Below are 22536 nucleotides of genomic sequence, written 5' to 3' on the forward strand. Positions count from 1 at the left end.
GATGCGGGTTTTGGGGAATGATGGTGACAGCTGCTCTTCAACCCTGCCCTCAGCTGCCCTCTGCAACAGAGGGGATTTCTGTTGCTGTTCAGGGTCCCAGTTGCCTTCAGAGAAGTTAAGGGCTCTGTTCCTGAAACAAGTAGGATCCCTGTGTCCATTATGGGACCAGCATTCAAGCAGAGGCATCTTGTTTGGTTTGAATATGCAAGCAAGCTTCAAGATTATTTGCAAGTACTCACTCTGGGAAGAATGTTTATATCTCAAATGAGGAGACAAGCTGCATCTCTCCTTCCCAGCACTGACCTCACCTCCAAGATAGATGCCTTCAGATGCTCATGAGCGCTGTCACCACTGACCCTGCGGTCCCTTGGAGGCGTCCCATGCCACACTTCTGGGATAACTCAGTAAATCTCAGTAGAGGATGCACAGGGTCCTTTCACAGTCCTGAGAAGATGCTCCCACCAAGCTCAACTGCCCTCTGGAGCAGCCACACGGGACGTCCCACGCGGGAACACGCTGTCCCATGCCTGGGATGGGGAAGGCAGAGCAGGGTGCCCTCAAAAATTCTCAGTGTCAACCTCGGGGTTGTCTCTGACCACTATGCAGAATTTAAGGATTGGCTTATAATCAGGTGTTGGCTTCACCAAAGGCTTGGATTTAAAATCTTGCCTTAACTGATCTCAGTTTTTAAAATGCCAAACAAATATGATTATTCCAGGTTTGAGGGGGGGAGGGAAAGACAGACTGTGAGAGAGGAAAAAAGACTTAATTTCGACTCATTTTCAGCTTGTTCTCAGCAACCGCATTACTTAATCATTTGCCGATTAATTTTCCCATCATTCCATTAACATCTTCCATGTGCCTCCGAATGGCTCTAGAGGGAGCTAAAGGCCTTTGAGAAGGAAATGATACGCTGAATAAATTTGTCCGAAGCTCAAGCATACAGTTAAAAACGAGGTGTAAAGCACACTCAGCATATACTGGGAACAAAATAAAGGCTTTTTTTACTCTCTGGAGGAACACTGTAAGTCTTAGTTTCTATATTTAATCCACTTAATATTTGGTTACAAGAATTCATGTGATCATCACTCACATGAAAGCAAAATCTGTCTCCTTCTCAGACTTATTTCCCAAAACACATATGTTTCATAAACAGCACAAAGTACGCGTCCAAGGAAAGGAAATCAGTGTCATGGTTATGTTGACTGAAAGGCTCAGAGCAGGATATTACCTTTCAAAATCTTTAATCCCTGTCGCATGGCCACAGGGAACGCCACACCCTTAATTTATCTTAGTCAATTCAAGTAGTTTTTGGGCCAGATTGTGATAGTGCCCTAGGGAACTTTTTTTTTAAAAAAAACAAAACAAAACAAAACTGTTTTGCATGTCAAGCTGCAAATTTGGGTTCAGCATCTTGGTTGGAACACATCCATTATCTCTGTGAATGGCAGCAAGTTATGGCTTTGTGTGAAGCAATGCCCTGTCCTTGTGAGCTAATGCACACCCAGGAGAGCTGCAGTGGGAGCAGTTCTCCCCATGGGCATGAGCCAATGCCCCAGAGCCCTGGGCTGTGGGTTTTAAGCCCTCATGAGTGTTACAGCTGCCACTCCTGCAGCAGTTGTGTTTCCCCTCGGTGTGCTGAGCCATGATGTTTGCCTGTGTCAGGAGGTGAACGGATTTAGTGGATCAGGTGGGACCTCCCTGGCTCACTTATACAGGTAACAGTGGGTTCTCATTCTCATTCTGGATTCTTATCTTTTCCCATGGTCAATTCACTATACAGAATATAAAGGTCAACATGCACGAGTGGGAAAGGATCAGCACTTGTACTGGGAATGGAGAATCAGGGTAGGGTGGACATAGGTTGTGAAAATGAAGATAGAGTAGCCCAGTTTTGATGCTACTTTCTTAGACGACCATCACTGGACTTTCTGAATGTATCTGAAATTATTTGAAGGCTGTTTTTTCTCTTTCTTTTCCCCTCTCTTGAAAACTAATTGCAAAAAGGTATAGAAAGCAAGACCAACAGCAGAGCAGAGTTATGGTATCCCTCTAACCAGCTGATAAAAGCTGGATTTGTCTCAGTTCAGCCCCTTGTTGCTGATCCCTATGGGAATTCCTTAATGAACTCCAGTGCATCGTTTCCCTCTGTTCTTGACTAAAAGTAACAAATTGCATAGAGATTGGGAATGCACAGGTGAGACACTGAGAGAAAGGGAAAGTTGGTCTGTCCCCTGGCTTGCCTTTTCCAAAGTCCACATGCAGGAACTAATAATTGAGTTTGGGAGTTAATAATTCAGCTATAAATATACTTGTCATGTAAAAGCTTGACATGGTAATATCTTGGCTCTGGGATTCTTTTCTTCTGTCCAAAGATTATTTATTATGTAAAATTCCCACAGGCACAAATATTAGAGAGCTCTCCTGACTCCTTTCAGGTGCGAGTTACCTCCCCACTGTTGTTTCCAGCAGGTCTACGCCTGTCTGTGCTAGTTTTGGTTCAAGGCCTTTAGCAGTTATTTACCTTGTCTGCTCCTCAGAGAGCCCCCAGCACACTGCCCGTGGACCTGACAGGGTTATTTCTGTCCCTGCTGCCTGCAGGTGGTTGTATTTCTCATTTCTTTCCCGCTCCGACAGACAGCCTGCTCAGAAGTCATCCATTTTCTTCATTTCTCGGAACTAGCCAAAGCTTCAAAAGTCGCTGGTTGTTTTGACTGTTTCTGCTTTTAAGGCCTGAAAGCCTTCTAAAGAGGGCTGATTTTCCAGAAAGTTTCCTGGAACTCAAAAGCCGCTTCACTACGTCCAGCCAAAAAGTGGAAGCAGTTCAGGTCCACCGCTGAAAATGTCAACATGTGTTTGGCACAGTGTGCACACACATGTGAGTAAGGTCATAAATTGCATTACTGTATGTCAGCTCCTCAGGTACAACTGTGTCCAGATGACTGCTTAACTTTCTACTCTTGTTCTTTAATTGCAAACTTTATTTAAGACAAAAGCAATACCAATATGATGGTAAAATCCATGTCTGTGGCAGGTTTCCCTCTACTGTCAAGCAAGAAACCTGGGCTACGTGGGAAGGACAGCTCAGCCAGCTGCCAAAATGGTCCTGAGGAGGATCACTCCCAGACACAGGTATGAAGGAGAATTGTGCAGAGCAAACTGAGCGTAACTACTGTTAGGGCATGTCTGCTTACCCCAGGCTGTCTGAGCATCCTCTGCTCTTTCAAATCGTTTTGGTCCTCACAGCAACCACTAAGGTTGGAGTTATGCCTGTGCTATACACAGTGAAGAGACTTAGATGCTCTTATTGATGCAACCATTCCCAAATCATGCGGCTAAGTGGCATTTGCTTTCTGTGGGACTCAGACCTCAACTGCACTGAGAGTTAGGCACTAAACTGTTGCATCAGCCAACACGTAGGTACCACCACCCCACCCTTCCCTCACAGCACAGCGTTTAGCTGCTGTTGGGATTTTCTCTGTGCCACAGGTTCTGTACAAAGGAGAGAAAAGCCCCCAGATCTCTGCCCCCAGTGTTCCCAAGCTGGCTGTTTGTCCGCACGTGTGGTTGTAGGGCTGGATGGAAGCATGCGGCATGCTGGGCAAGGCCAGGTGCCAGCAGTGGTGGGATGAGTGTCATGCCCAAGTGGCTTAAATGCCACTTGATTGCTGTGCATCACTGGGTGAAAGGCAAGTACCAGCACTAACCTTGGAGAACAAATCTGGGAGCCAAGGGCTCATATAGTGTTGGCTATAGTAAACCTGGCAGAGGGGGGTTTCAAACCATTACAGCCCTTAGATACAGGTGTGCACCTGTCTAATGTTTGTCCCTTGCATCCAATAGGTAGAAGATCTATGTTCTTAATTTGCAGCAGGTCCTTGGCTCCACACCTCCCACAGCTCAGGAGCATCTTCAGCTTCCATCAGGACCTAGAATTTCCTTTGTATTTTCTGCCCTTTCATTAAAAAAAGAAAAAAAGCCAAAGAGGGGTGGGCCTGCTGTAAATGCAGTGCTGCAGCTGGAGTCACGGCCGACCATCCTGAGTAAAGGGCAGCATGTCCCTTGGACTCAGAGTCGGGTGGAGCGGGGACCAGCCCATATCCTCCATGTCCTAAACCGTTTTCCTCACCCTTGGGTTGGACAGGATTAAAATTACTTAACCTCAGGTCTGCTTTAGGAAAAAAATCAGGTGTTCCATGTCCACGGTGGTAGTTGAAATCCGGTGCAGGACAATAGGGCCAGGAAGGGCAGGTCCCAAGGGAGAAGAGCTGCACAATGCTCCCTGGCCACGCTGTGCTCAAGGAGAGGTGACTCTACGCAGCTCCCAGTCTATAAACAGCACTTGGTGGCCTTTTTCTTACTCTAAAGAGAGAGGATTAAGAGAGTGTTCATTTGTTTATTGGCGTTTCTCATGGTTTTTTATGTGTCATCACGTCATCAAATACAACAGTGAAACAGGGAATGATCATTATTACCTTCTGATGCTTCTGGGAAATGAGAAGTCAGATTAATGGCTTCACCCGTGTGAATGTGGGAGTCTGGCACATAAGTGGAAACAGGAATTGAATATTCTCACCATCCATTATCACGCAGCATTGAGGGTAAAATGCCTCCCTTTTAAGAAGAAAAAATAGAAAACCTCTGGTTTTGGTCTGCTGGCTAGATGATGTGGGCATTTATCCTTTCTACTGTTGCCAGCAGATTTTGGTGGCTAGAATACTGAATTTAAATCTTCACCAAAGGAAAAAAAAATATGAGAGAAATAATTTAATTGTTTAAAACAATTATCTTGCATTTTACAATCTTTTCTGGGTCACTTAATTCCTACCTGCACTATGTAAGCATGCAATTTTAGAAAAGTGGTTGGAGAGGATGGATTATGGTCCCTTGTGCTTGCTGGAAACTCTAAGGTGATGCAACTGGAATGCACATGGGAGAACAGAGCAGATCTGCTTTTATTTGTTTTCCTGCAGATGAGACTGTTTGTTTCGAAGGAAAATATTAAAGGCAATTCATAAAGATATGACAGATTCATAGCATGAATAGCATAATTTTTAACTAATAAAATTTCAAGTAGTATTAGATCCCCATTCCTAGAGAAATGTTAGCCCTTTAGAAAGAAAAGCTTTTCTTCTTATTGTATAATGATCTATGTCCATATGTGTGTGTTTATGTGTATATAAAGTAAATATTATTAGTATTAGGTTAAGAAAAGTAAATATTATTAGCATTACGTTAAGATTGAAATTGATTAAAATACTCTATGAAATAAAAGATACACTAAAGATACACTAAACTGTATTTTTCTACCCCCAAAATATTTTTTCCTGCCCTTAATAGTTATCATCTTACAAGAAACCACCAGAAGTTACAAGAGGACAGTTCAAACCTGACAGCCCAGTATTTCAAAGGAAAGAAAGAGCCAGAGAGGTTTCTGGAGACATCCATCTGTATGTGCCCCATTGCCCTTTCCAGAGCAGCACCAGAGGTTCTGCACGGACCCCTCCTGGGAATGGGACACCGGCTGCTGATTTTTCTGAGCCTAAAGATATAGATGGTGCCATTGGGACATACACAGCCCAGGGCTGGAAGGAAAGAAAACAGAAATATACCTCCGAACCAGAAGATTTTAACAGGAAGACAAAAGTGCTGCCATCTCTGGATTTGAAAGAGAATGATGTCAAAAATACAAGGCACCCAGAAGAAAAGCTTGAGCAGGAATTGAAGGAAGCAAAAAAGAGGCTGATGCTTTGTACGCAACAGCAACCTGTGTCATATGATTCAAATGTGACAGACGTAGGTGGAACCAGTCCAGGGTATCGAAAGAAAGGAGCACTGAGGACTTCCGAGGAAAAGGATGCTGACTGGCGAAAAGATGTATTTAAACTATCTAGTTGTCCTGTGCCTCTCTTATTCACAGATGATGCTCCACCAGCTTTGCCAGTTGACTCGAAGGATGCTCTGAGGAGTCCAGTTGTAGCTGCCAGGGAGCACACAGCTGGCCAGCCAAAATCACCACTGAGGCTCATAGCCAAGGCAATCAGGAGGTCCATTTTGGAGCCTCTAACCTTGTCTCCAGAAGGACCAAAGCACGACTCAGACAGCAAATCCAAAGGCTCTTCAGAACAGTCTTTCTTCAGCTTCCCCACTACTCCTGGCTCTTCTTTAAGCCAAAGGAACAGTAACAATAATAGAGCAAATAACACTCAGCCACAGGAGCCTGGAGTAGGGGAGTGGGCAGTAGAATATTTAGAAAATAGAAGCCCTCTCTCAAATCCATCTCGTTTTTCTGTCGGCTCTGAAGAGAGATCTCCAAGGAATTACAGTGAAGAGGTATCCTTCCCAGTCTACAGTTCTCACACCAGGTCTTTCAGGACAACAAGTATACATCAGAAATCATCTTGCACTAGGATGGAGGATGTCCCAGGTCTCCTAGAAAAGTTTAGCTTTAAAGAGACTCCTCCAGGAGCTCCCAAAGATGACAAATTTATCCATAATGAAAAGTACCTCCTTCTTTCATCTCCAGAGCCCAAGAACATCTCCAAGGGCAATCTGGACAACTCTGCACAGAAGGGTAGTCTTGGGTCGCTCTTTGATAGACTGAGAAGTAAAGTTCGTGACAGAGAAGGGAACTCCTGTGTGTCATCCCTTCCTTTCATGAGGGACCATTCTCCAGAAGACAGGCGACATTATCCTTCCACAGGTGAGGACCTGCGTGGAATTAATTATTTCTAATAGTAGCACTTTAAGTTTATAGCACCTATGTGTGATCATGCAAACACACATCTGCTGACTGCTATATTTTATATATAGTTACTCTCTACATAGGAAGATTTAGTAAATGTGTGGTTTTGGTTAAGGTTTAGGAGTTGCTCGTGGTTTAAAGGAGCAGAGTGGATTTGCAAGCAGAGCCCAGCGCACTGGACCCAGGTTTGCTCAGCTGCTGGCTGCTGTTCAGACTTGTTTCGGTCAGGAAAACGTGCTCGCTGAGGCAGAAGGAGCGGCGGCGCAGAGCAGGGTGCTGTGCAGAGAGGCTGTGCTGTGGCATTGAGAGCCTTGTGGAAGGGGCAGTACAGCAAGCAAAAAAGGATGAGCACCAAAAACTGCAGGGCAGTGTAGATTACGCTCACTAGCCTTTCCATGAGGAGCTCAGGCACTGAAGCAATACAGTTGCAATAGAAAGAAGCTTTGCTCTGCATATGTGCTTTCTCGGCTGCTGTCTCTTCAGCTCTGTCTGCTGTTGTAGTGACTGAACTGTAGACATACTTTTGGGACTTTTGCAGTGCCATTAATATCCCCTTGTTTTATTTGAGAGGGGATAGAACCCTATTGACCACTTCTGACCTATTTGTGAATCTATTTGGGCAGTGATTAAAAGGCATCAATTTTCATGTTTGCTTGCAAGAACAAGGTTAGTGTTAAAATCGCAGATGAGTCTAAGAAATATTGATGTCAGACAAAGAGCAATTTGAGTAACCTGAGTGTAGGCTCAGAAGGAATTAAGTGCACAGTTTCAGGTATAAAATATGAGGTATAAGAAAAGTACCTACCTGTCTTTCTCTGTGGTCCATCTTTCCACTAGCCCGCTGCAGAAAGTCACAGTTGTTTAACTAAATAATCTACAGAATTTTATTGGCATACCTGTTTGTTTCTTACATTATTAAATCGCAACTCAGACTGTAACCCCAAAACTGCTGCTGTACTGCAGCATTAAAATAACGATCTATATGTAAAATGTGAAGTCACCGAAGTGTCCCCAGTGCGCTGCCAGCTCCTTTTTGTCTCCTTTCTGCTTCAGAACTACTGCATACTGTGATGAAGATATACAGTACATATGAGGCTTGATCTAGGGCTCATTGAAATGGATAGAATAACTCCCACTCTTGTTCCTGAACTTTTGAATCAGATTCTTGGAGCATCCTTTATCTAAGAACTTGCAAACCCAGGCATGCCCAGGGGAGCATGAGCCAGAGGATGCTGGGGACTGGCCTGGAGCCACAGGGAGCTGCTGGTGCTCAGGCTTGTCACGCTACAGTCTCAAACGGGAGGCTTTTTCTGAGTCTGTACATACTCATCACACATCAACTAAGCCAAGCTGACTTGCTCTTAACTAGATATATTACAATAATTAGTACGTTGTGTTCCAACTAAAATGGGAAGAGGTCTTATTAGGTTTGAACAATACTATATATTATTTATAATATATTTTAAAACATGCTGGTTTAATATGAGTTGCACTCCTCTGCTGTGCAAGCCAAAAGCAGGATTAATAAATTATTATAATTATTTAACATAAGCATTGCAAAGTCTGTTCAGAAGAAAAAAACGTGCCTTTGATCTCGCCATTTGCTCAGTAATCTGCCATCTTCAACATTTCAACATTGCAGCTCCCTCAACTTTTTCAAACATTTATATTTGAGTAAATCAAACTGGTAAAGAGCCAAGTCCTGCCTGGCTCGCTAAAATGACATTTCTGTCTCATATTGGTACTTATCTGAGGCCCAGGCTTGGCAAACTCCAGTCATGCACTGATGACGAGATTTAGCCCATATTACATGTCGTTATTTTTCTCTTTTGAAATTTACCATGAACCTCAGAAAATTTATTTTCTTTAAAGAAAAAAAAGCTATTCCCAGCACCTTGCAGAACCCAATTTAGTGAGGCTCTTTCTCATACTCCTCTTGGCTCTTTGCAGTAGGGATTTTTTAATACTATTTGAGGCTAGACAAACTTGTTCTGTGCAAATATGGTTGGTCTCACATTATGCTGGTGTTTTCTCCCCCAACGGGCTTGTGGAGCCAAAGAATGGGCTGGGTGATGAAAGTCCATGGGCTTGGATTGCGACTGGGCAGCTCATTGAAGAGAAGTCCACTGAGGATTAAACACATGCTTAGAAACCACTTCCAATTTAGAAAGCTCCTGAACCGAAAAATGTTTGGAGGCTGGGCGAGTGTTGAGAGGAGGAATTGCATATGACTAACCAGTGCCTATAGTGTGCCTTTAGACATCCACTGCTGGAGACAGACTGGAAGTCTCATCCAGCACATCTACTTTTACGTTATGTTGCTCATCTCTCCCTACGCTTCATCTTAGTTAATTCATCTGCAAATATATGTCCAGATGTCTTCGCTATGCTGATGGTGGCTTCTGCACTTTACACTCAGGTGTCTGCCCAAACTAAAACTATATTCTGTCCTTCTGTCATCTCCTGCCAAATGTTCAGCCACCAGCTGAAGCTCAGATGAGGAAGCAGAGATCTTAATTACTCAGCAACAGATTGCCTGTTGCTCTAACTTAACTCCTGCTGTTACATTTTCCATACAGGTGATTTCAGCTTCTGATATGCAGGCCTGGTCTAAAGGCTTTCTGGCTGACATTTTCTTTCTGTTTCATAAGAGCTGTTCCTCAGAGACACTTGGAAATTTTGGGCTGTGCAGAGATGCAGCTGCACAGACTTTCCGTGTGGGACCGAGATAATTCTAACCGAATAAATGGGGGTTCATGCACTGATTTCAGTTGAGCAATTGGTTTAACAAAACCAAACCAAACCAAAAAAAACCCTATCTAAGTTTGCCTGTGGAATATACAAATGTCCCCAGGCAGGCACACTGGAGTTTCTAAGTGCAATGCCAGATTTTTGATTTATTGCACAAATATCTTTGAGGCTTTTGTCCTTTGATTCCTTCTTTGTGTTCCAACCTGCAGTTAAAAATACCCCCAAACTTGATCAATAAAATTGATCAATCAGATGATTAACTGTTCTCTCCTAAGCCAACTTGCCCTTTTGAAATTCAAAAAAATGCCAAAGCACCATGTTAGCTATAGATATTAAAAATCATTAATACCACAGAAAAACAACAGTAAAAAGGGCAAGGCTAGGTGGTACGAGAGAGCTGTGGTCAGCAGTGCTTGTAATGAAACACAGTTGTGGATCCAGAGTTTAGGTTACTTCTTACAGAGAAAACTTCTGAAGACCAGCCCAAGAAGGCAGTTGGTTATGGCAGATGTTTGTGCCTCTGGATTTGATTCTTCATAGCGATGGAGGGTGGGAGACATATTTCTGTCCCTGACAGAATAGGAATTGCATGAAAACAGCCCTAGGATTGTCCCTCAGATGAGATGGGAGCTGTTAGCTCAGTTTGTGACCGTGTGCTGTTAACATGTCTCGCTTCATTAAGCAGGACAACCAACTCAGCTGACGAGAGAGTTGGACATGTTATGAACTCACTTCGCTGGTTTTGTGCACTTTTAGATTGAAAAGAGATTGCTTGCAAAGATTTCGGTTTCATACATGGTTCTCATTACTGCATCTTTGTACTGCTAAAAATGTGTGTGTTTGCAGTATCCTTGTCAACTAGGGCACTGTTATCTCAGTGATTTCATCTTTTAGAAGGGGAACTGAGGCACGACAAGATTAAATTACCTGCCTAAAACCACATGAGAAATCTGTGGAGAAGCAAAGATGTGAAACCAAATAGTCAAGCCTACTCTTGATTTCTACTGGCATTTTTTTTCATCTCCCACCTCATGCCAGTTCCCATCTTGTTTGATACACCAGTGCCCCAAGAGAAATGTGTAGCTTTGCCTCTCTCTTTTGTAAAATACTGAAGTACTTATAGTGGTCATGATTAACTCCAACGACCTTATAAAAATACGTAATCTTCAACACTTACAGAGGAAGCCAACAGATTAATGTAATATTATGTTATAAAACCAAGACTTTCTGTGTATTTAGACTACAGTCATTACTGCGACACAAAAGCCCCCCAGAAGGGGAGGTGAGCTGTGCCACGCAGAGTGACGGCAGTGGTGGCATTCCCTGTGAATCTCCAGGACAATCAGCAGGGCTCTCACATCTAACACAGTCACCTTCTTAACCTCTTCATATGACACCTCCCTCTTTGCTCAGAGCGCCTCAAGTTTCCCAGGAAAAGCAGTACCTTAGATTTACCTGTTAAGGGAGGGGTTCTCAAAAGCGCTGCGCTTTGGTCCAGTTGATCGCAATGAATACAGCGATGGTTTTGCTGGCGTTCAATGGCAGCACACTTAGGCCAAAGCAAAGTGTCTTTCAGACCCACCAAGGGATTACCAAGCTGTAATGAACTGGCCACAGGAAGGAATTTTAATTTTATGGATATAATTTTTCTTATCTCTTATGACATACACATATGAGGATACTCAGTCTGAATGTCAAGAATTGGAGGTTTCCTCCAACTTTGTACTTCGAAGCATATTCTGTGACACTGTCAGATTCAATAACAATTATTAATAATTAATACTCTGTTTCCTGTGATTTAATAGTTGTAAATCAGGTATGCTGGAGAGGTCTCTTGACCAAACTCCTAGTAGCTATTGTGAGGTAGAAATCAAGAATAGATTAATAAAGATTTCAGAAATATTAGTTCCTTTCTCTTTTATAATTAAGAACTAAAGCTATGGCTGACCATTCTTAGTGATATTAGCTGGGGAGGAAAAGCTGTAGTATAACGTGTAAATTTGGAACTTAGGGACACACTAGAGTACTTAAAAAATAACTCCCATCTTGAAGGAATGAGGAAGCCCAAGTCTAGAAGAGTTGTGTTAATATTTGGAAAAAAGGTATGTTTTTGAAATAATTTCTGTAGCTATCAAGCTTTAAAGCTTGACATATTTGGAGTAGACAAATTATTATTATCTAACTTATTGCAGTTCTAAGTTTCAGATTTAAATAACCTGGTAAGTGTAAAAGTCCCTAAGTTGAATGTTTTTATGTGTGAACTCCTTGTCCAAATCCTCATAACTGGCAGCTAAATTCTGCCTATCTCACCACTTTGGAGATAGGAAAGATTAATGCTCAGTCATCCGTAGTAGAACATATAGATGCCATAATACAGAAAAGTGCTGTGTGTATGTTGTTGTGGGGTTTTTTTAATAGTATAAACTTGTGGTATTTTTCTCTAGCTCTGCATAAAGCAAGTTCATTCAGTGATGTAATTTCTTACTGTGCTTGTTATAATTGTCTTGAACTGTTGTATAGTTGAAATTTGGATCTGGGGTACATTTCAGAGCATATTTCTGCTCTCTCCCACAGGAAAACAGCCAAAGAAAAATAATTCATCAGAGCACTGAGTGGCTGCCCTTTTAATGTTGAGAGAAATGCACTGTCCAACTGTTTCTATATCTCTGAAATGTGGCAGGACCACACATCTGGGAGCCAAACCTCAGTATTCTCATCCCAATTTTGTCACTCTTTGTGTTTCCAGGAACCTCCTTGCAGCAGCCTATGCTTCAATTATCCACATTATATTAGCAGAGAACATCAGTGCTGTGAAATGTATGTGCAATAAATGTGGCAGAGACCATAACTGTCAATGCATACAGGTAGACCCATTGGATGCCTCATCACTGAGCTGTTTCACACGGTCACTCATCCTGTAGGTTTCTTGGGTGGAGATGATGAAGGATGTTGCTGGTTGCAGACGGGTGGCTGTTGTCTCCCAGAGCTTTGGGTACCACATGTCTTGGAAGGCTGAGCTGTTTCAGAGCAATCTAAATGGCTTTTATCTGCAGAGCAAGGTGCAAATACCTGCATCTCCATAGCAGATAGATTATTTACATCCACATTCCGTGCAGAGACACTGGCTTCCTAGCGCTCATGAGATGGCCCTCAGAAGTCCCTGGGGAAGTCACTGACCCTATCTCTCTCCCAGAAAGGCAAACAGCTCCTGAGTCACATCCCTGAGGAGGAGGCAGGTGCCCTTGTGTTACAGCAGGCTGCTTTTCCGCTAGATCTTGTAACGCTTATTAAATTATTGATATCGCTCAAGGAGGAGGACACGGGAAAGCAGTCACTTATTCCCACAGCTGAGAGAATAAAGGGAGCGTGTAATTGCTTGTGCTTCCAGCCCTGCTGGGCTGTAAGGTTTGCCGCTTGCATACTATGGAATTTGATTTCACCAGTGGCCTGATCGCAGGGTGGTCACTGCAGACTGTTGGTTGCACAGGGAAAAGCAAGGTAGGTGAGCTTAGTCCTCAAACGAAATAGTGACTGTGATACCCCTCCGATGCCTTCGTCTGTCTTGTGTGTTAGGAAGGCTCTTGTGGCTCAGTGTTCCTGCTGGGAACAGAGAAGGGGTGGAGGTCTGGAGCAAGGAGGTCACTTGGGGGGCTGGAATCCCACCTGGCATTTTTACCGGAGGTGTTCTACCTCCTGCTGCCACCCAGCGACCCATCCTGCAAAAACTAGAGCAGGACCCACATCTGTTCAACTGCACCCTCTGAACATGGAGCTTCATTGACACAAGGACGAGGTGCTTCTAAAACTGAGATGGTTGACCCAAGTCAGAATTTCTGCCTCTAGTTACTTGGATTTACTCTCATTACTTTACCACCTGGGGCGAACATGTCTCATGGATCCTGATTTTAAATTAGGGCCTGAGACAGAAGTCTTGCTTCAGGACTGGGATCCAGGACAAGGCAGAGAAGAAACATTTACACGAGGGGAACGGGAAGTGATTTTAATCTGAATACAACTTGCATTCAGAAGGCCAGCTGTTACCTCACAGATACAAAGAAAAACAGCACTGTTAGCTTTAAGTAATGTACATTTCCAAGATGTTGCCCAGCTGCTAATCGTTAACCCTGTAGCAGGTTGAAGTGTAGAGACAGATGTTCCAAAAGCAGTTTTATTTTCTGAAATAAAGAGAATGAAGCTATGAATTAGACAAATTAAGAAGAAATTCAAATATTTACACCCAGTTGAAACAAGATGCTGGAAAAACAGGCATGATAAAATTGCTGCAATTAAATGTAATTTAATTTAGAATTCTGAAAGCATGCTTCTTCCAAAGGCAGCCTTTGAGTTTTCCTTATGGAGTGCATTGTTGTGATGTATGGATTTTCCTGACTTATTATGGCATTTTAATCAACAGTTCAATGATGTGATAATATTCCTAAAGCAGAAAAATAACTGACGTTTGTTTAGACATAATTAATGAAATATTTATGTTGCATGAGGCTGTGTGATAAAGCCTTGTTCTCTTAGTCCATTTGCTTCTGATTACATTTGTGATTTTTTTATATGACCAGACATTCTGACGCCAACTATTTTACACTGAGCAGATGTCATGTAGTAAAAATGGGTGCCAGATGCTACAAGCCACATAAGGGTAATTTGTTTAAGAGCTGGCTCAGACTTTTTGTATTCAATTACACTCTATAGTGAGCCTTATACAATCATTTGAGTAATATGGCTAACTTCAGATATACATTTTAATGAATGTTGAGTGCATTCAGAACAGGATGCTACATGCAGGGTGTTCAAGGAATTAATTTCTTTGTGTGTAATACCTGAAAAAAAAATATAAATAAAACAAAAATACTCAGACAGTGTTTTTGACACGGATCAAAAATTTAATTAATACCATCAGCCAAATTTCCACATTGCTCTCTGTGCTCTTGATTAGAACTCAGGGCAGGTGCAAAGTGTCTGTGTGAGTTAAAGAACAGCATTTTTTGCTTCACTGGCTGTTTTGTTCCTGCGTTTTAGGATGTGCACACCTACCTGTCAGACAACAAGCTGAGTATTCTACTTCTTCCTCTGATGATGAATTTGAATCCAAGCCTTCAGTAATAGACGAGGTAACCTTGACTTGGAAACAACGATATTTCCTCGGTTGGACTGTATTTATGATTCATCAAATGATTTTGATCTAAAACACACAGCAGTTTCTCAAAGTGGGGACTGGAATGTTTTATCCGTGGAGGTTACAAGTCATGGAGAGAAAATACATTAAAACTCTTTAAGACAGATGAACATAAAAATTTCATCTTTGGATCTTTAATTCCCCCCGGTTACACCAGCACTGACAGAAGAGGTCTTAATTTGACAAACAGACATGTTTCACTGAAACCACTTTGAAGCTGCATTCTTAAGTGGCTTTAATATGTATCCCAACAAGCAAACTATTGAAAAAATTAAACCAAACAGATGCAGATTTCCCTTAGGGTAATAACAACTTCATTTCAGAGGCGCTACGGGCAGGTTGTGTGGAAAACGCTGTGTTTATCCTAATCAGCATGACTGCGTGAGCCACCAAGTCGCACCCGACCCTACGTGGGGGTCTCCGAGTCCAAACTTGGCTCCTGCGGCTACTAGCAGGAGTGCTGGGGTTAAAGCACGAGTGAACTCTTGATATCCAGCTCTGATTTGAAGAAACAGAGCTTTTATTTCCTGCATAGCTCATCAGAAATTTGTTTACCTCTTTCCTGTGGAAGGAATATCAGTAAGTGGAATTAATAGTATGAGGTGACCTTTTGATTTGTTGCCTTTGAGGGGAGGATAAAAAAGAGAGGTAAGCAAAGCAGGAGGCTGCCCAGTACGCTGAAAAAAGAGCCGAGCTGAAAGCGAAGTGGGGCTTTGAATGGAAACCCGATTGCGCAGCCCTGGAGGAACCAGAGCGCCAGGAGGCAGAAGTGCAACAGCGTGTGGCCAATGTCTGTGTCAGGATGTGTTGAGAGGTCAGAATTCATAATTCATCTTTCCTGTCACAGGAAAGACAACCTATAGTGAGATAATGTTGTGGTGAATTCAATAAAATTTAAACAAAATGGAAAAAAAGAAGGGAGACGTGGGAGAGAACTGGACAGGAGCAGCTCTGGCAGCTGCAGGACAGGCAGGAGCAGGCGGGGAGGCAGCGCTGCTGGGGCAGCTGCCAGAAACAGGGTGACCAAGCAGCTGTCACAGCCGGGCGTTAGCAGTGACTCAGTTGTGATGGACATTTGCTGCTCACCTTGTCTCTCTCAGCTGCCTCCTAGCACCTCTTTCTGTGCCAGCTCTGGCTGCTATTTTGCCGGTATCACAGTTTTTCTTTGGGAAAACTCGGTGGGAAAAAGCTCAGCGGCTTCCTGACTTGTTAGTTTCATTTAATTATCTTGTCTACAATCCTCGTATATTCTGTCTCCTCCAAAATGGGAAAACTACAGCCTTGAAGCACTTTTAGAGAGCTGGGGTCAGGGGCAAGCCGGAGCAGGCGCGGGCGGTTCCATCGCCAGCCCCGCAGCCCGCGCTGCCCCGCTTTCCCGGCAGCAGCGACAGGAGCCCCGGGGAAAGCCAAAAACCTCTGTAATGCAGTAGAGAAATGACACTGGGGAAGGTTTTGTAGGGCTTCAGGTAGGGCTCTGTGACAGCTGTTTCTTTTGGATGCATCCTTCTTATGGTGTTACAAGCGATCTAAAGTGAATTTTACTACTTAGTAGCTATAGCAGTAGAAATGGGTTGAGTTTCATTAAACTGGAGCTTCCTACTCCCTGTGGCTGGTTTCCTCCCTGATCATGGTGATATCCACTGCAGCCATGTATAGTGGTATGATGTACATGGTCAGCTTCATGATCCAGCCATCTTTTATTGATAAAGTTCATACTCACAATAAGAGCTTGTAATGTTTCAAACATGTAGGCAAATGCATGGAAGTATTCCTACACGAGCATTTTCATTCCAGCTAGGTTGCCTGAGGCACCCTGCAGTAGCTCACCTTGCTTTGGGCAGGGGAGTCAGGTTAGATGTTCTCCAGAGATCTCTCCCAGCCTCAATGGTTCTGTAATTCTGTGGAAGGCTTGTGGAAAACAGTAATGGCATACTTATGCTTTGATTGCCTCTTTTTATTTTTCCCTCTCTCTCTCTTTCATAGGCAAAAAGAACTCTCAGAAGGAGAAGAAAGCTGGAGAAGGAGACAAAGCAATTGATTAAACAAGAGGAGCTGAAGAGGCTTCACAAAGCACAGGTGAAAACCTAGTTTGCAGATGTCCCATTTGTCTCCCAAGAGTGACTAGCGAGGATGGGGGTACCCAGTGTGAGGTCTGCACCTCCCCTCACTCCTCATGCAGGCTTCTGCAGTGAAATCCACCCAAAACATCAGGAGCAGGAAGATGTGTGTGGCAGGGCCCTGCATCTCTATATGTGGCAAATCCACATGTGCCCCAGGAGATGATCTGAATTTTGTAATTATGTATAAAGAACAAGATGGATAGTAGATGGAAGGAACAGAAGAATACACTGAGCAAGAGGGAAAGAAATTGAAAGGGGAAATAGCGTCAGCTCCTGAGAAAGTAATAGACTCAGATGTTACCCCTGTGTACTACAGGAGAGTATGAAAATACAGTAATGAGTTTTGTTCTCTCTCTGCCATAATAGTGAAAGTGAACCATTTTCTTAATGATGCAAAGTCCCTTCACTTTGTACAGGCCCTGCTCTTTGGAAAATGCTGGAAAAATCTCAGGCCTCTGCTAATGTTTTATTTTTTCCAGTTACAGTTCAAAGATTTGGGAATGCACTGCTGCATGACTTAATCTCAGACTGGGTTCTCTCATGTGACAACATTTTCAGGTGTATCTGTTTCACTCACAACACATACCTATCTATATGCATGTATATATTTATAAAACTTAATGGCTCGTGTGGCCATTAGCACTTTTTGTGTTTGTCTGTACTTTAGCATGGGGCAGAGAAACCTGAGCTAGATTTAATCTCATTAATTCAGGTTGTAATGGTAATCAAGATATTGCAGTGAGGAGAGCAGGCTTTTTGAAGGCAGAATTGTCCATAATCTTCTGTTGTATTACTATAGCAGGTGGACAATTTTGGATGGAGCTTCCACTTGCTATTTCTGGACCAAAATCGCATTAAAGAAGAAAATCAATAAGTTGTTTTTCAGATGTGAACCTGAAATCTCAATTTTTGTAGACATCACTGCTTTTGCAAAAAGCATTACTGGAAAGGAGAGAAATTTTTTGTTTGAACCAGAGAGTGGATTTTAGAATATGCTAATATCTACCCATTACTATAGTATCTGTGACAGAATAAAACACATGGGAAAAAAAAAATAGTATCTTATTTAATCCAAAGAGCAATTATGTTATAGTTTTGTCTGAGAATTGTAAATTATCTCAAGGTAAAATTAGACACATACATGCCTTCTCTTATTTTACTGCTTTGTGGAAAGAATCAAGTCCAAACTTTTGGAACCATCTTTCACATTTGTTAGGCTGTTCCTGAGGGCTTGGCTTGGTCTGTCCTAACACAGCCTGAAATGGGAACTGCTGAGCATCTCTTTTTGACAATTCAACCTTTTAAGGTGTCTCATACCTATTATCCACATGGCACCCCTGAAAATTGTATTTAAAAGGGGAGGGACCAGTGAATGCAGAAGTCCTTCCTGAAGTACCACTGAATTATCACTTCTTAGCTATTAGACCCTTTCCTCCCTGTGTCAAAAGCTTGTGAAATATAAAAGCTAAACAAAAAACAAAATCCCATGGACAACAAAATAGCTAGCAAAGCTTTCTAGTTTTGCTTCAATATTTATATGGGCTTTATTCACGTAGCATCTTGGGATACGTACCTCTGAATGTGTAAAGGTATTGACTTGTCACACTTTATGAGACATAGAAATGTTGTGATCTCTGTTTGACAATGGGAGAGCTCAAGTTCAGAAAAAATGAGGTTTTTTTAGCACCTATGATGTTTACCCACATAAAAATGTGCACAGATACCCAGCGGAATTACTAATTTGCTTAGGCGCCTGGTGCCCTCAGTGAGTTTGCAAATCCCATGACTCCTCTGAGCCCTTCTCAAGCTGTTTCTCTAACCACTGACACCATATTTTGCCTCTGAATTTTTAAGCTATTGCTGTAGCTTTTATGTCATTACAATTTTGCAGGCTGTCCAGCGCCAACTAGAAGAATTGGAGGAAAGACAAAGAGCTCTGGAGATTTTTGGTGTTGAACTGGAAAGAGAACTAAGAGGAGAATCAGGTAAATGAATTGGTGTTTGTTTGGTGGTGTTTTTTTAACCTTTTTAAAAGCCAGATGGTTTTTAATGATTGCCATAGAAAGAGTTGAGCGCAAAATCTGAAATGGAAGAGTAACTGAAAGAACGAACTGCTTACCTTTTTGGTCAAAATCTGTTAATTCAAGCACTTTTACACTGAATGCTGTAAGTTTCTGTTGGCTATCACAGATGTGGTATTATTTGCCTTGCTATTGAACCTGAATCTACATTTCCCTCTCCCCATATTTTAAAAATCTCATCCTGAGCTTTATTTCATCTTCTGGAGGGAACCAGTGTGGTTTCCAGGAGCTGTATCTCAGTTACCAAGTCAGCAGCACCCGTGCCTAGTAACAGAGTCCTTAATGACTTCTCCTGGACTGTGAAATGCCATTAACATGATTAGAGCTGGTGGCCACAGCAGCACACAGCCCTGAACCACTCGGCCTTTCCCCCACTGGGTGGAAGATAACAGGGATGTTGTCCTGGCCCCAGTTTGAGAATAGGTTTTCACTGGCCTGAACCAACTAGTCCCAAGCACCCAGAACTGCGGCGTCTTCCCGCCAGCCCAGTCTGACCAGTGCTCCCCAGTGCTCATGGGGGAAGCTGGGGAGAGCTTCTGCAGAGGGATGGGACATCTAGGGGCTCCTGCCAGACTCAAAATGGGGATGAAGATGTGGATCACACATGTAAGGGACTTCAGAGGGGGCTGCGGTTCTGTGCTGATAGGAGCTGACAGCCCGATTGCAAACGTATCTTTATTTACCTCTGTTTCAGAAAGCTGAACTTCATGCTTTCTGTGACAGGCAGTTGCACAACACGGAAAACCTGGATATGTTTTGGCATCTGATCTTGTTGTTGTCTTAGCTAGGCAGCCCAGCATTATCTCTACATGATGGCTTTTTTAATGCCATATTTCTTAGCAGTTATCTTCCCTATTCCCACACTGAATTAATCAGTTCAGCAAGAGAGCATTTGCTCAACCTTTGATATTTATTAGCTGATTTCCTATATTTCATAGTATCAACCTATTTCAAATGTTATTTAAAAGGATAGAATACTTTTTCTTACATGAAAACATAACCTTTTTTCAAATGGCCCCCATCCTACCACCTGTGAGAAAGTCTGTTAAAAAGACTTGGAGGATTTGGAGTGTTACCTTTTTTCCTTACTGATGAGTTGTATAAGGGTGGTTGTTTTTTGGAAACATCAAAAATATAGGGGACAAGAGCTTCTAGCTCTTGGGATAGACACTGAATACCAGAATAAATGGCCTAGAGCCACCTCTTGTTTTTGCTGTTTTGACAATCACATTTCCTAAAGAGGGCTGCCTGCCAAGAGATTGATGCTTCTCATTCTCTTCCCATCCTTAGTAATTGGATTGCCCTCATTAAGGTGAAAGTACTATTTTTTTTATCCCTGTTGATTGTTTGTGTGTAGGTGGCCAGTTACAAATAGGGCAGATACTGAAATGTAGGATGTTGCTGTGTCTCAATAACTCTTCTGGTGCAAAAGCATGAAGCTGTAAGTTTCCCAAACAAAATTGGAGTGCTTTGTTGCTTGTAATAATGTATGTGTAATGATGCAGGAATCAGTGAGTTTAATATTCTGTTCAACCTTCTTAAAAATAATGAGCATTATTGTTTAATGAATGACCAGTGTTTATTAGGTTAAGTTGTATTTAAGCAGGTCTGCGCCTATGTAATTCAAGTGATTTAATAGGTATTATTAAGGTAATTAGAAAACGATCACAGTTCAGCAATAATATTGAGCAGCAAAGGTTGTGAATAACCAAATTTAGAGACAGGCCTGCAAACACTAGTCTTCAGTGACATTTACGCAACTCTCCTCTAATAATTCTGTAAGCCTGGGATGAATGGCCCCTTTGTTAGGGGGAGTTATTCATTAGCTCCTCAACTGAATTAGAAGAGAACATGTGTGGGTGTGAAATGACTGCCATGAAGACTGATGAGCAAAATGAGGCTTCGATGATCTTCTAATTGTAGTGACAACTATTCATACACTTAAAAAAAGACATAATATCAGTCCTATGAATAATTTTTCATGCCTGTTATTCCCTTTATCCTGGTTCAAAATACTAAATAATAAATCAGTGACGTACCATCACTTTGTTTTCTACTGACATTTGTGGAAGCTTATTGAGATCTTCTGCCTACAAGAAAATACAGAAATAAAAATCTCAAAAGATGTTTTCCACTGAAATTAGCATAACTGATCAGCTGACTAAACAAATGATGACGAATGATGGTAAAGATGAAAATCTGTGTTGAGAGAACATTAACAAATCTCTCCATGTTTTGGAAGGTGAACAAATATCTGCACAAGTTGCAGCTAGTTTTTAATTTCATAAGGAATATATCCAAGGCTTCTCAGACCTTACAACAGAGTTAATAGAGATCTGTTGAAAATCTGTAGGAATACGGAATATGAGGTTTAGCTGTTCCTAAAAAGGAGCAAACGGGCCAAACCCCATTTCTGCCGTATGGAGGAACAGCATTAGCATCACTCTGGAAAACAAAAGGTTGAAGTTTTGAGAAGAGTGTTCAGTAAATGCTCCTCTGCAGTCTGTCATTCCCCCAACAGAGAAGAATATGGAAATATCCACAATGCACTTAGAAAAATATCTGACTTTCAAATGGGATCTAGGTTAAAGGAGACTTAGGTAAACCAGGAGGAAATTTTTGCTTTAGCAATCCTGTAAGGAAAAAAAACAGGCTCACAAAACAAACTCACAAGCTGTTTTCCCTCTAACCTTTAAACAGATCTGTCGTGTTGCGTCATGCAAAATACTTCATTGGCTTGTTCTGCCCTTGGAAGGCATAAAGCACTCCATCAGACTTGAATAACTATTAACATTATTATAATATTAGCAAACGTTTGAAAAGCTCAGGGAAAAAATTGTCCCTGGGGACTCTTGGGGGGCATTCTGTGGGATGAAAAGGAGAAAAAACAAGGACTGCTTTAATTTCAGCTTGCACTGAGGTTTCTGCTAAAATGAGTTGCATTTCTGCAAAGTGCATTACTCTTTGCCTACCTCAGTCAACCTAGGACACACAGTCTTTTGTTAGAGATATAGAGATTTTAGAGTGTAAAGAGGAAACATTAGAAAAAATATAATATTTTTGCCTTATCGAGAAAATGGCAAACAAGACATAGTAACCCTCTGGGTGTGTTCAGGACATATGCATACCCGCAGTTGCAGTGTTTTTTCTGACAGTAAGATAAATCAAATTTTGATGATAACTTCTGATGGCGGCGTATGAAGACCTAAGGTTCTGCATACAAATGCTACATCCCTGCATTGAATCTGTGAGAAGTTACCATTGACACGTCCCAGTGAGAACTGCTCCAGCAGTGAAGTTTTTTTATCATTGCTTGCTGACCTCAGGATCCCACAGGAACACATCCATTACTGCCAAGTTTTAATGGAATCAGGCAGATTTCTTTGCCGTCTCCTGCTGTTTTATCTTCCTGTTTCATGGTAACCCCCAATTGGGGTCAAATCCTGATGAGAAAACACAGAAATGCACCCAAACCAGCGTGACTCCTGTCCTTGGCCTGGGGGCCCATGTAATTCCTCTGACGCTGGCAGGAGGTGACCCAGGCTCTCTGGGTGGCAGGGCCTGATGAAGGCACGCAAATGGGCACCAGTCTCAAATACCCAGCGATTTCCCTCCTGCTCAGGAAGATTGATAAAGGGCCGCATTGGCCAA

At 42.3% G+C, this 22536-nt stretch overlaps 1 protein-coding gene across 4 annotated transcripts in view; it reads left to right on the forward strand.

Annotated features, from left to right (window-relative positions):
• The window catches only part of MICAL2 (microtubule associated monooxygenase, calponin and LIM domain containing 2), a gene marked incomplete at both ends in the record, with an annotated part of 106484 nt that overhangs the window by 80026 nt on the left and 3922 nt on the right, over positions 1 to 22536 (forward strand). For all 4 annotated transcript variants that reach the window (XM_080345528.1, XM_080345529.1, XM_080345530.1 and 1 more), the window contains 5 exons: positions 3035 to 3132; positions 5341 to 6703; positions 14528 to 14619; positions 16668 to 16760; positions 18696 to 18789. In XM_080345528.1, coding sequence (XP_080201654.1) covers positions 3035 to 3132; positions 5341 to 6703; positions 14528 to 14619; positions 16668 to 16760; positions 18696 to 18789 — 1740 coding nt within the window. The remainder of the gene's footprint in view (positions 1 to 3034; positions 3133 to 5340; positions 6704 to 14527; positions 14620 to 16667; positions 16761 to 18695; positions 18790 to 22536) is intronic.

The sequence above is a fragment of the Nesoenas mayeri genome (assembly GCF_963082525.1).
Source record: "Nesoenas mayeri genome assembly, chromosome: 5".
Classification (NCBI taxonomy): domain Eukaryota; kingdom Metazoa; phylum Chordata; class Aves; order Columbiformes; family Columbidae; genus Nesoenas; species Nesoenas mayeri.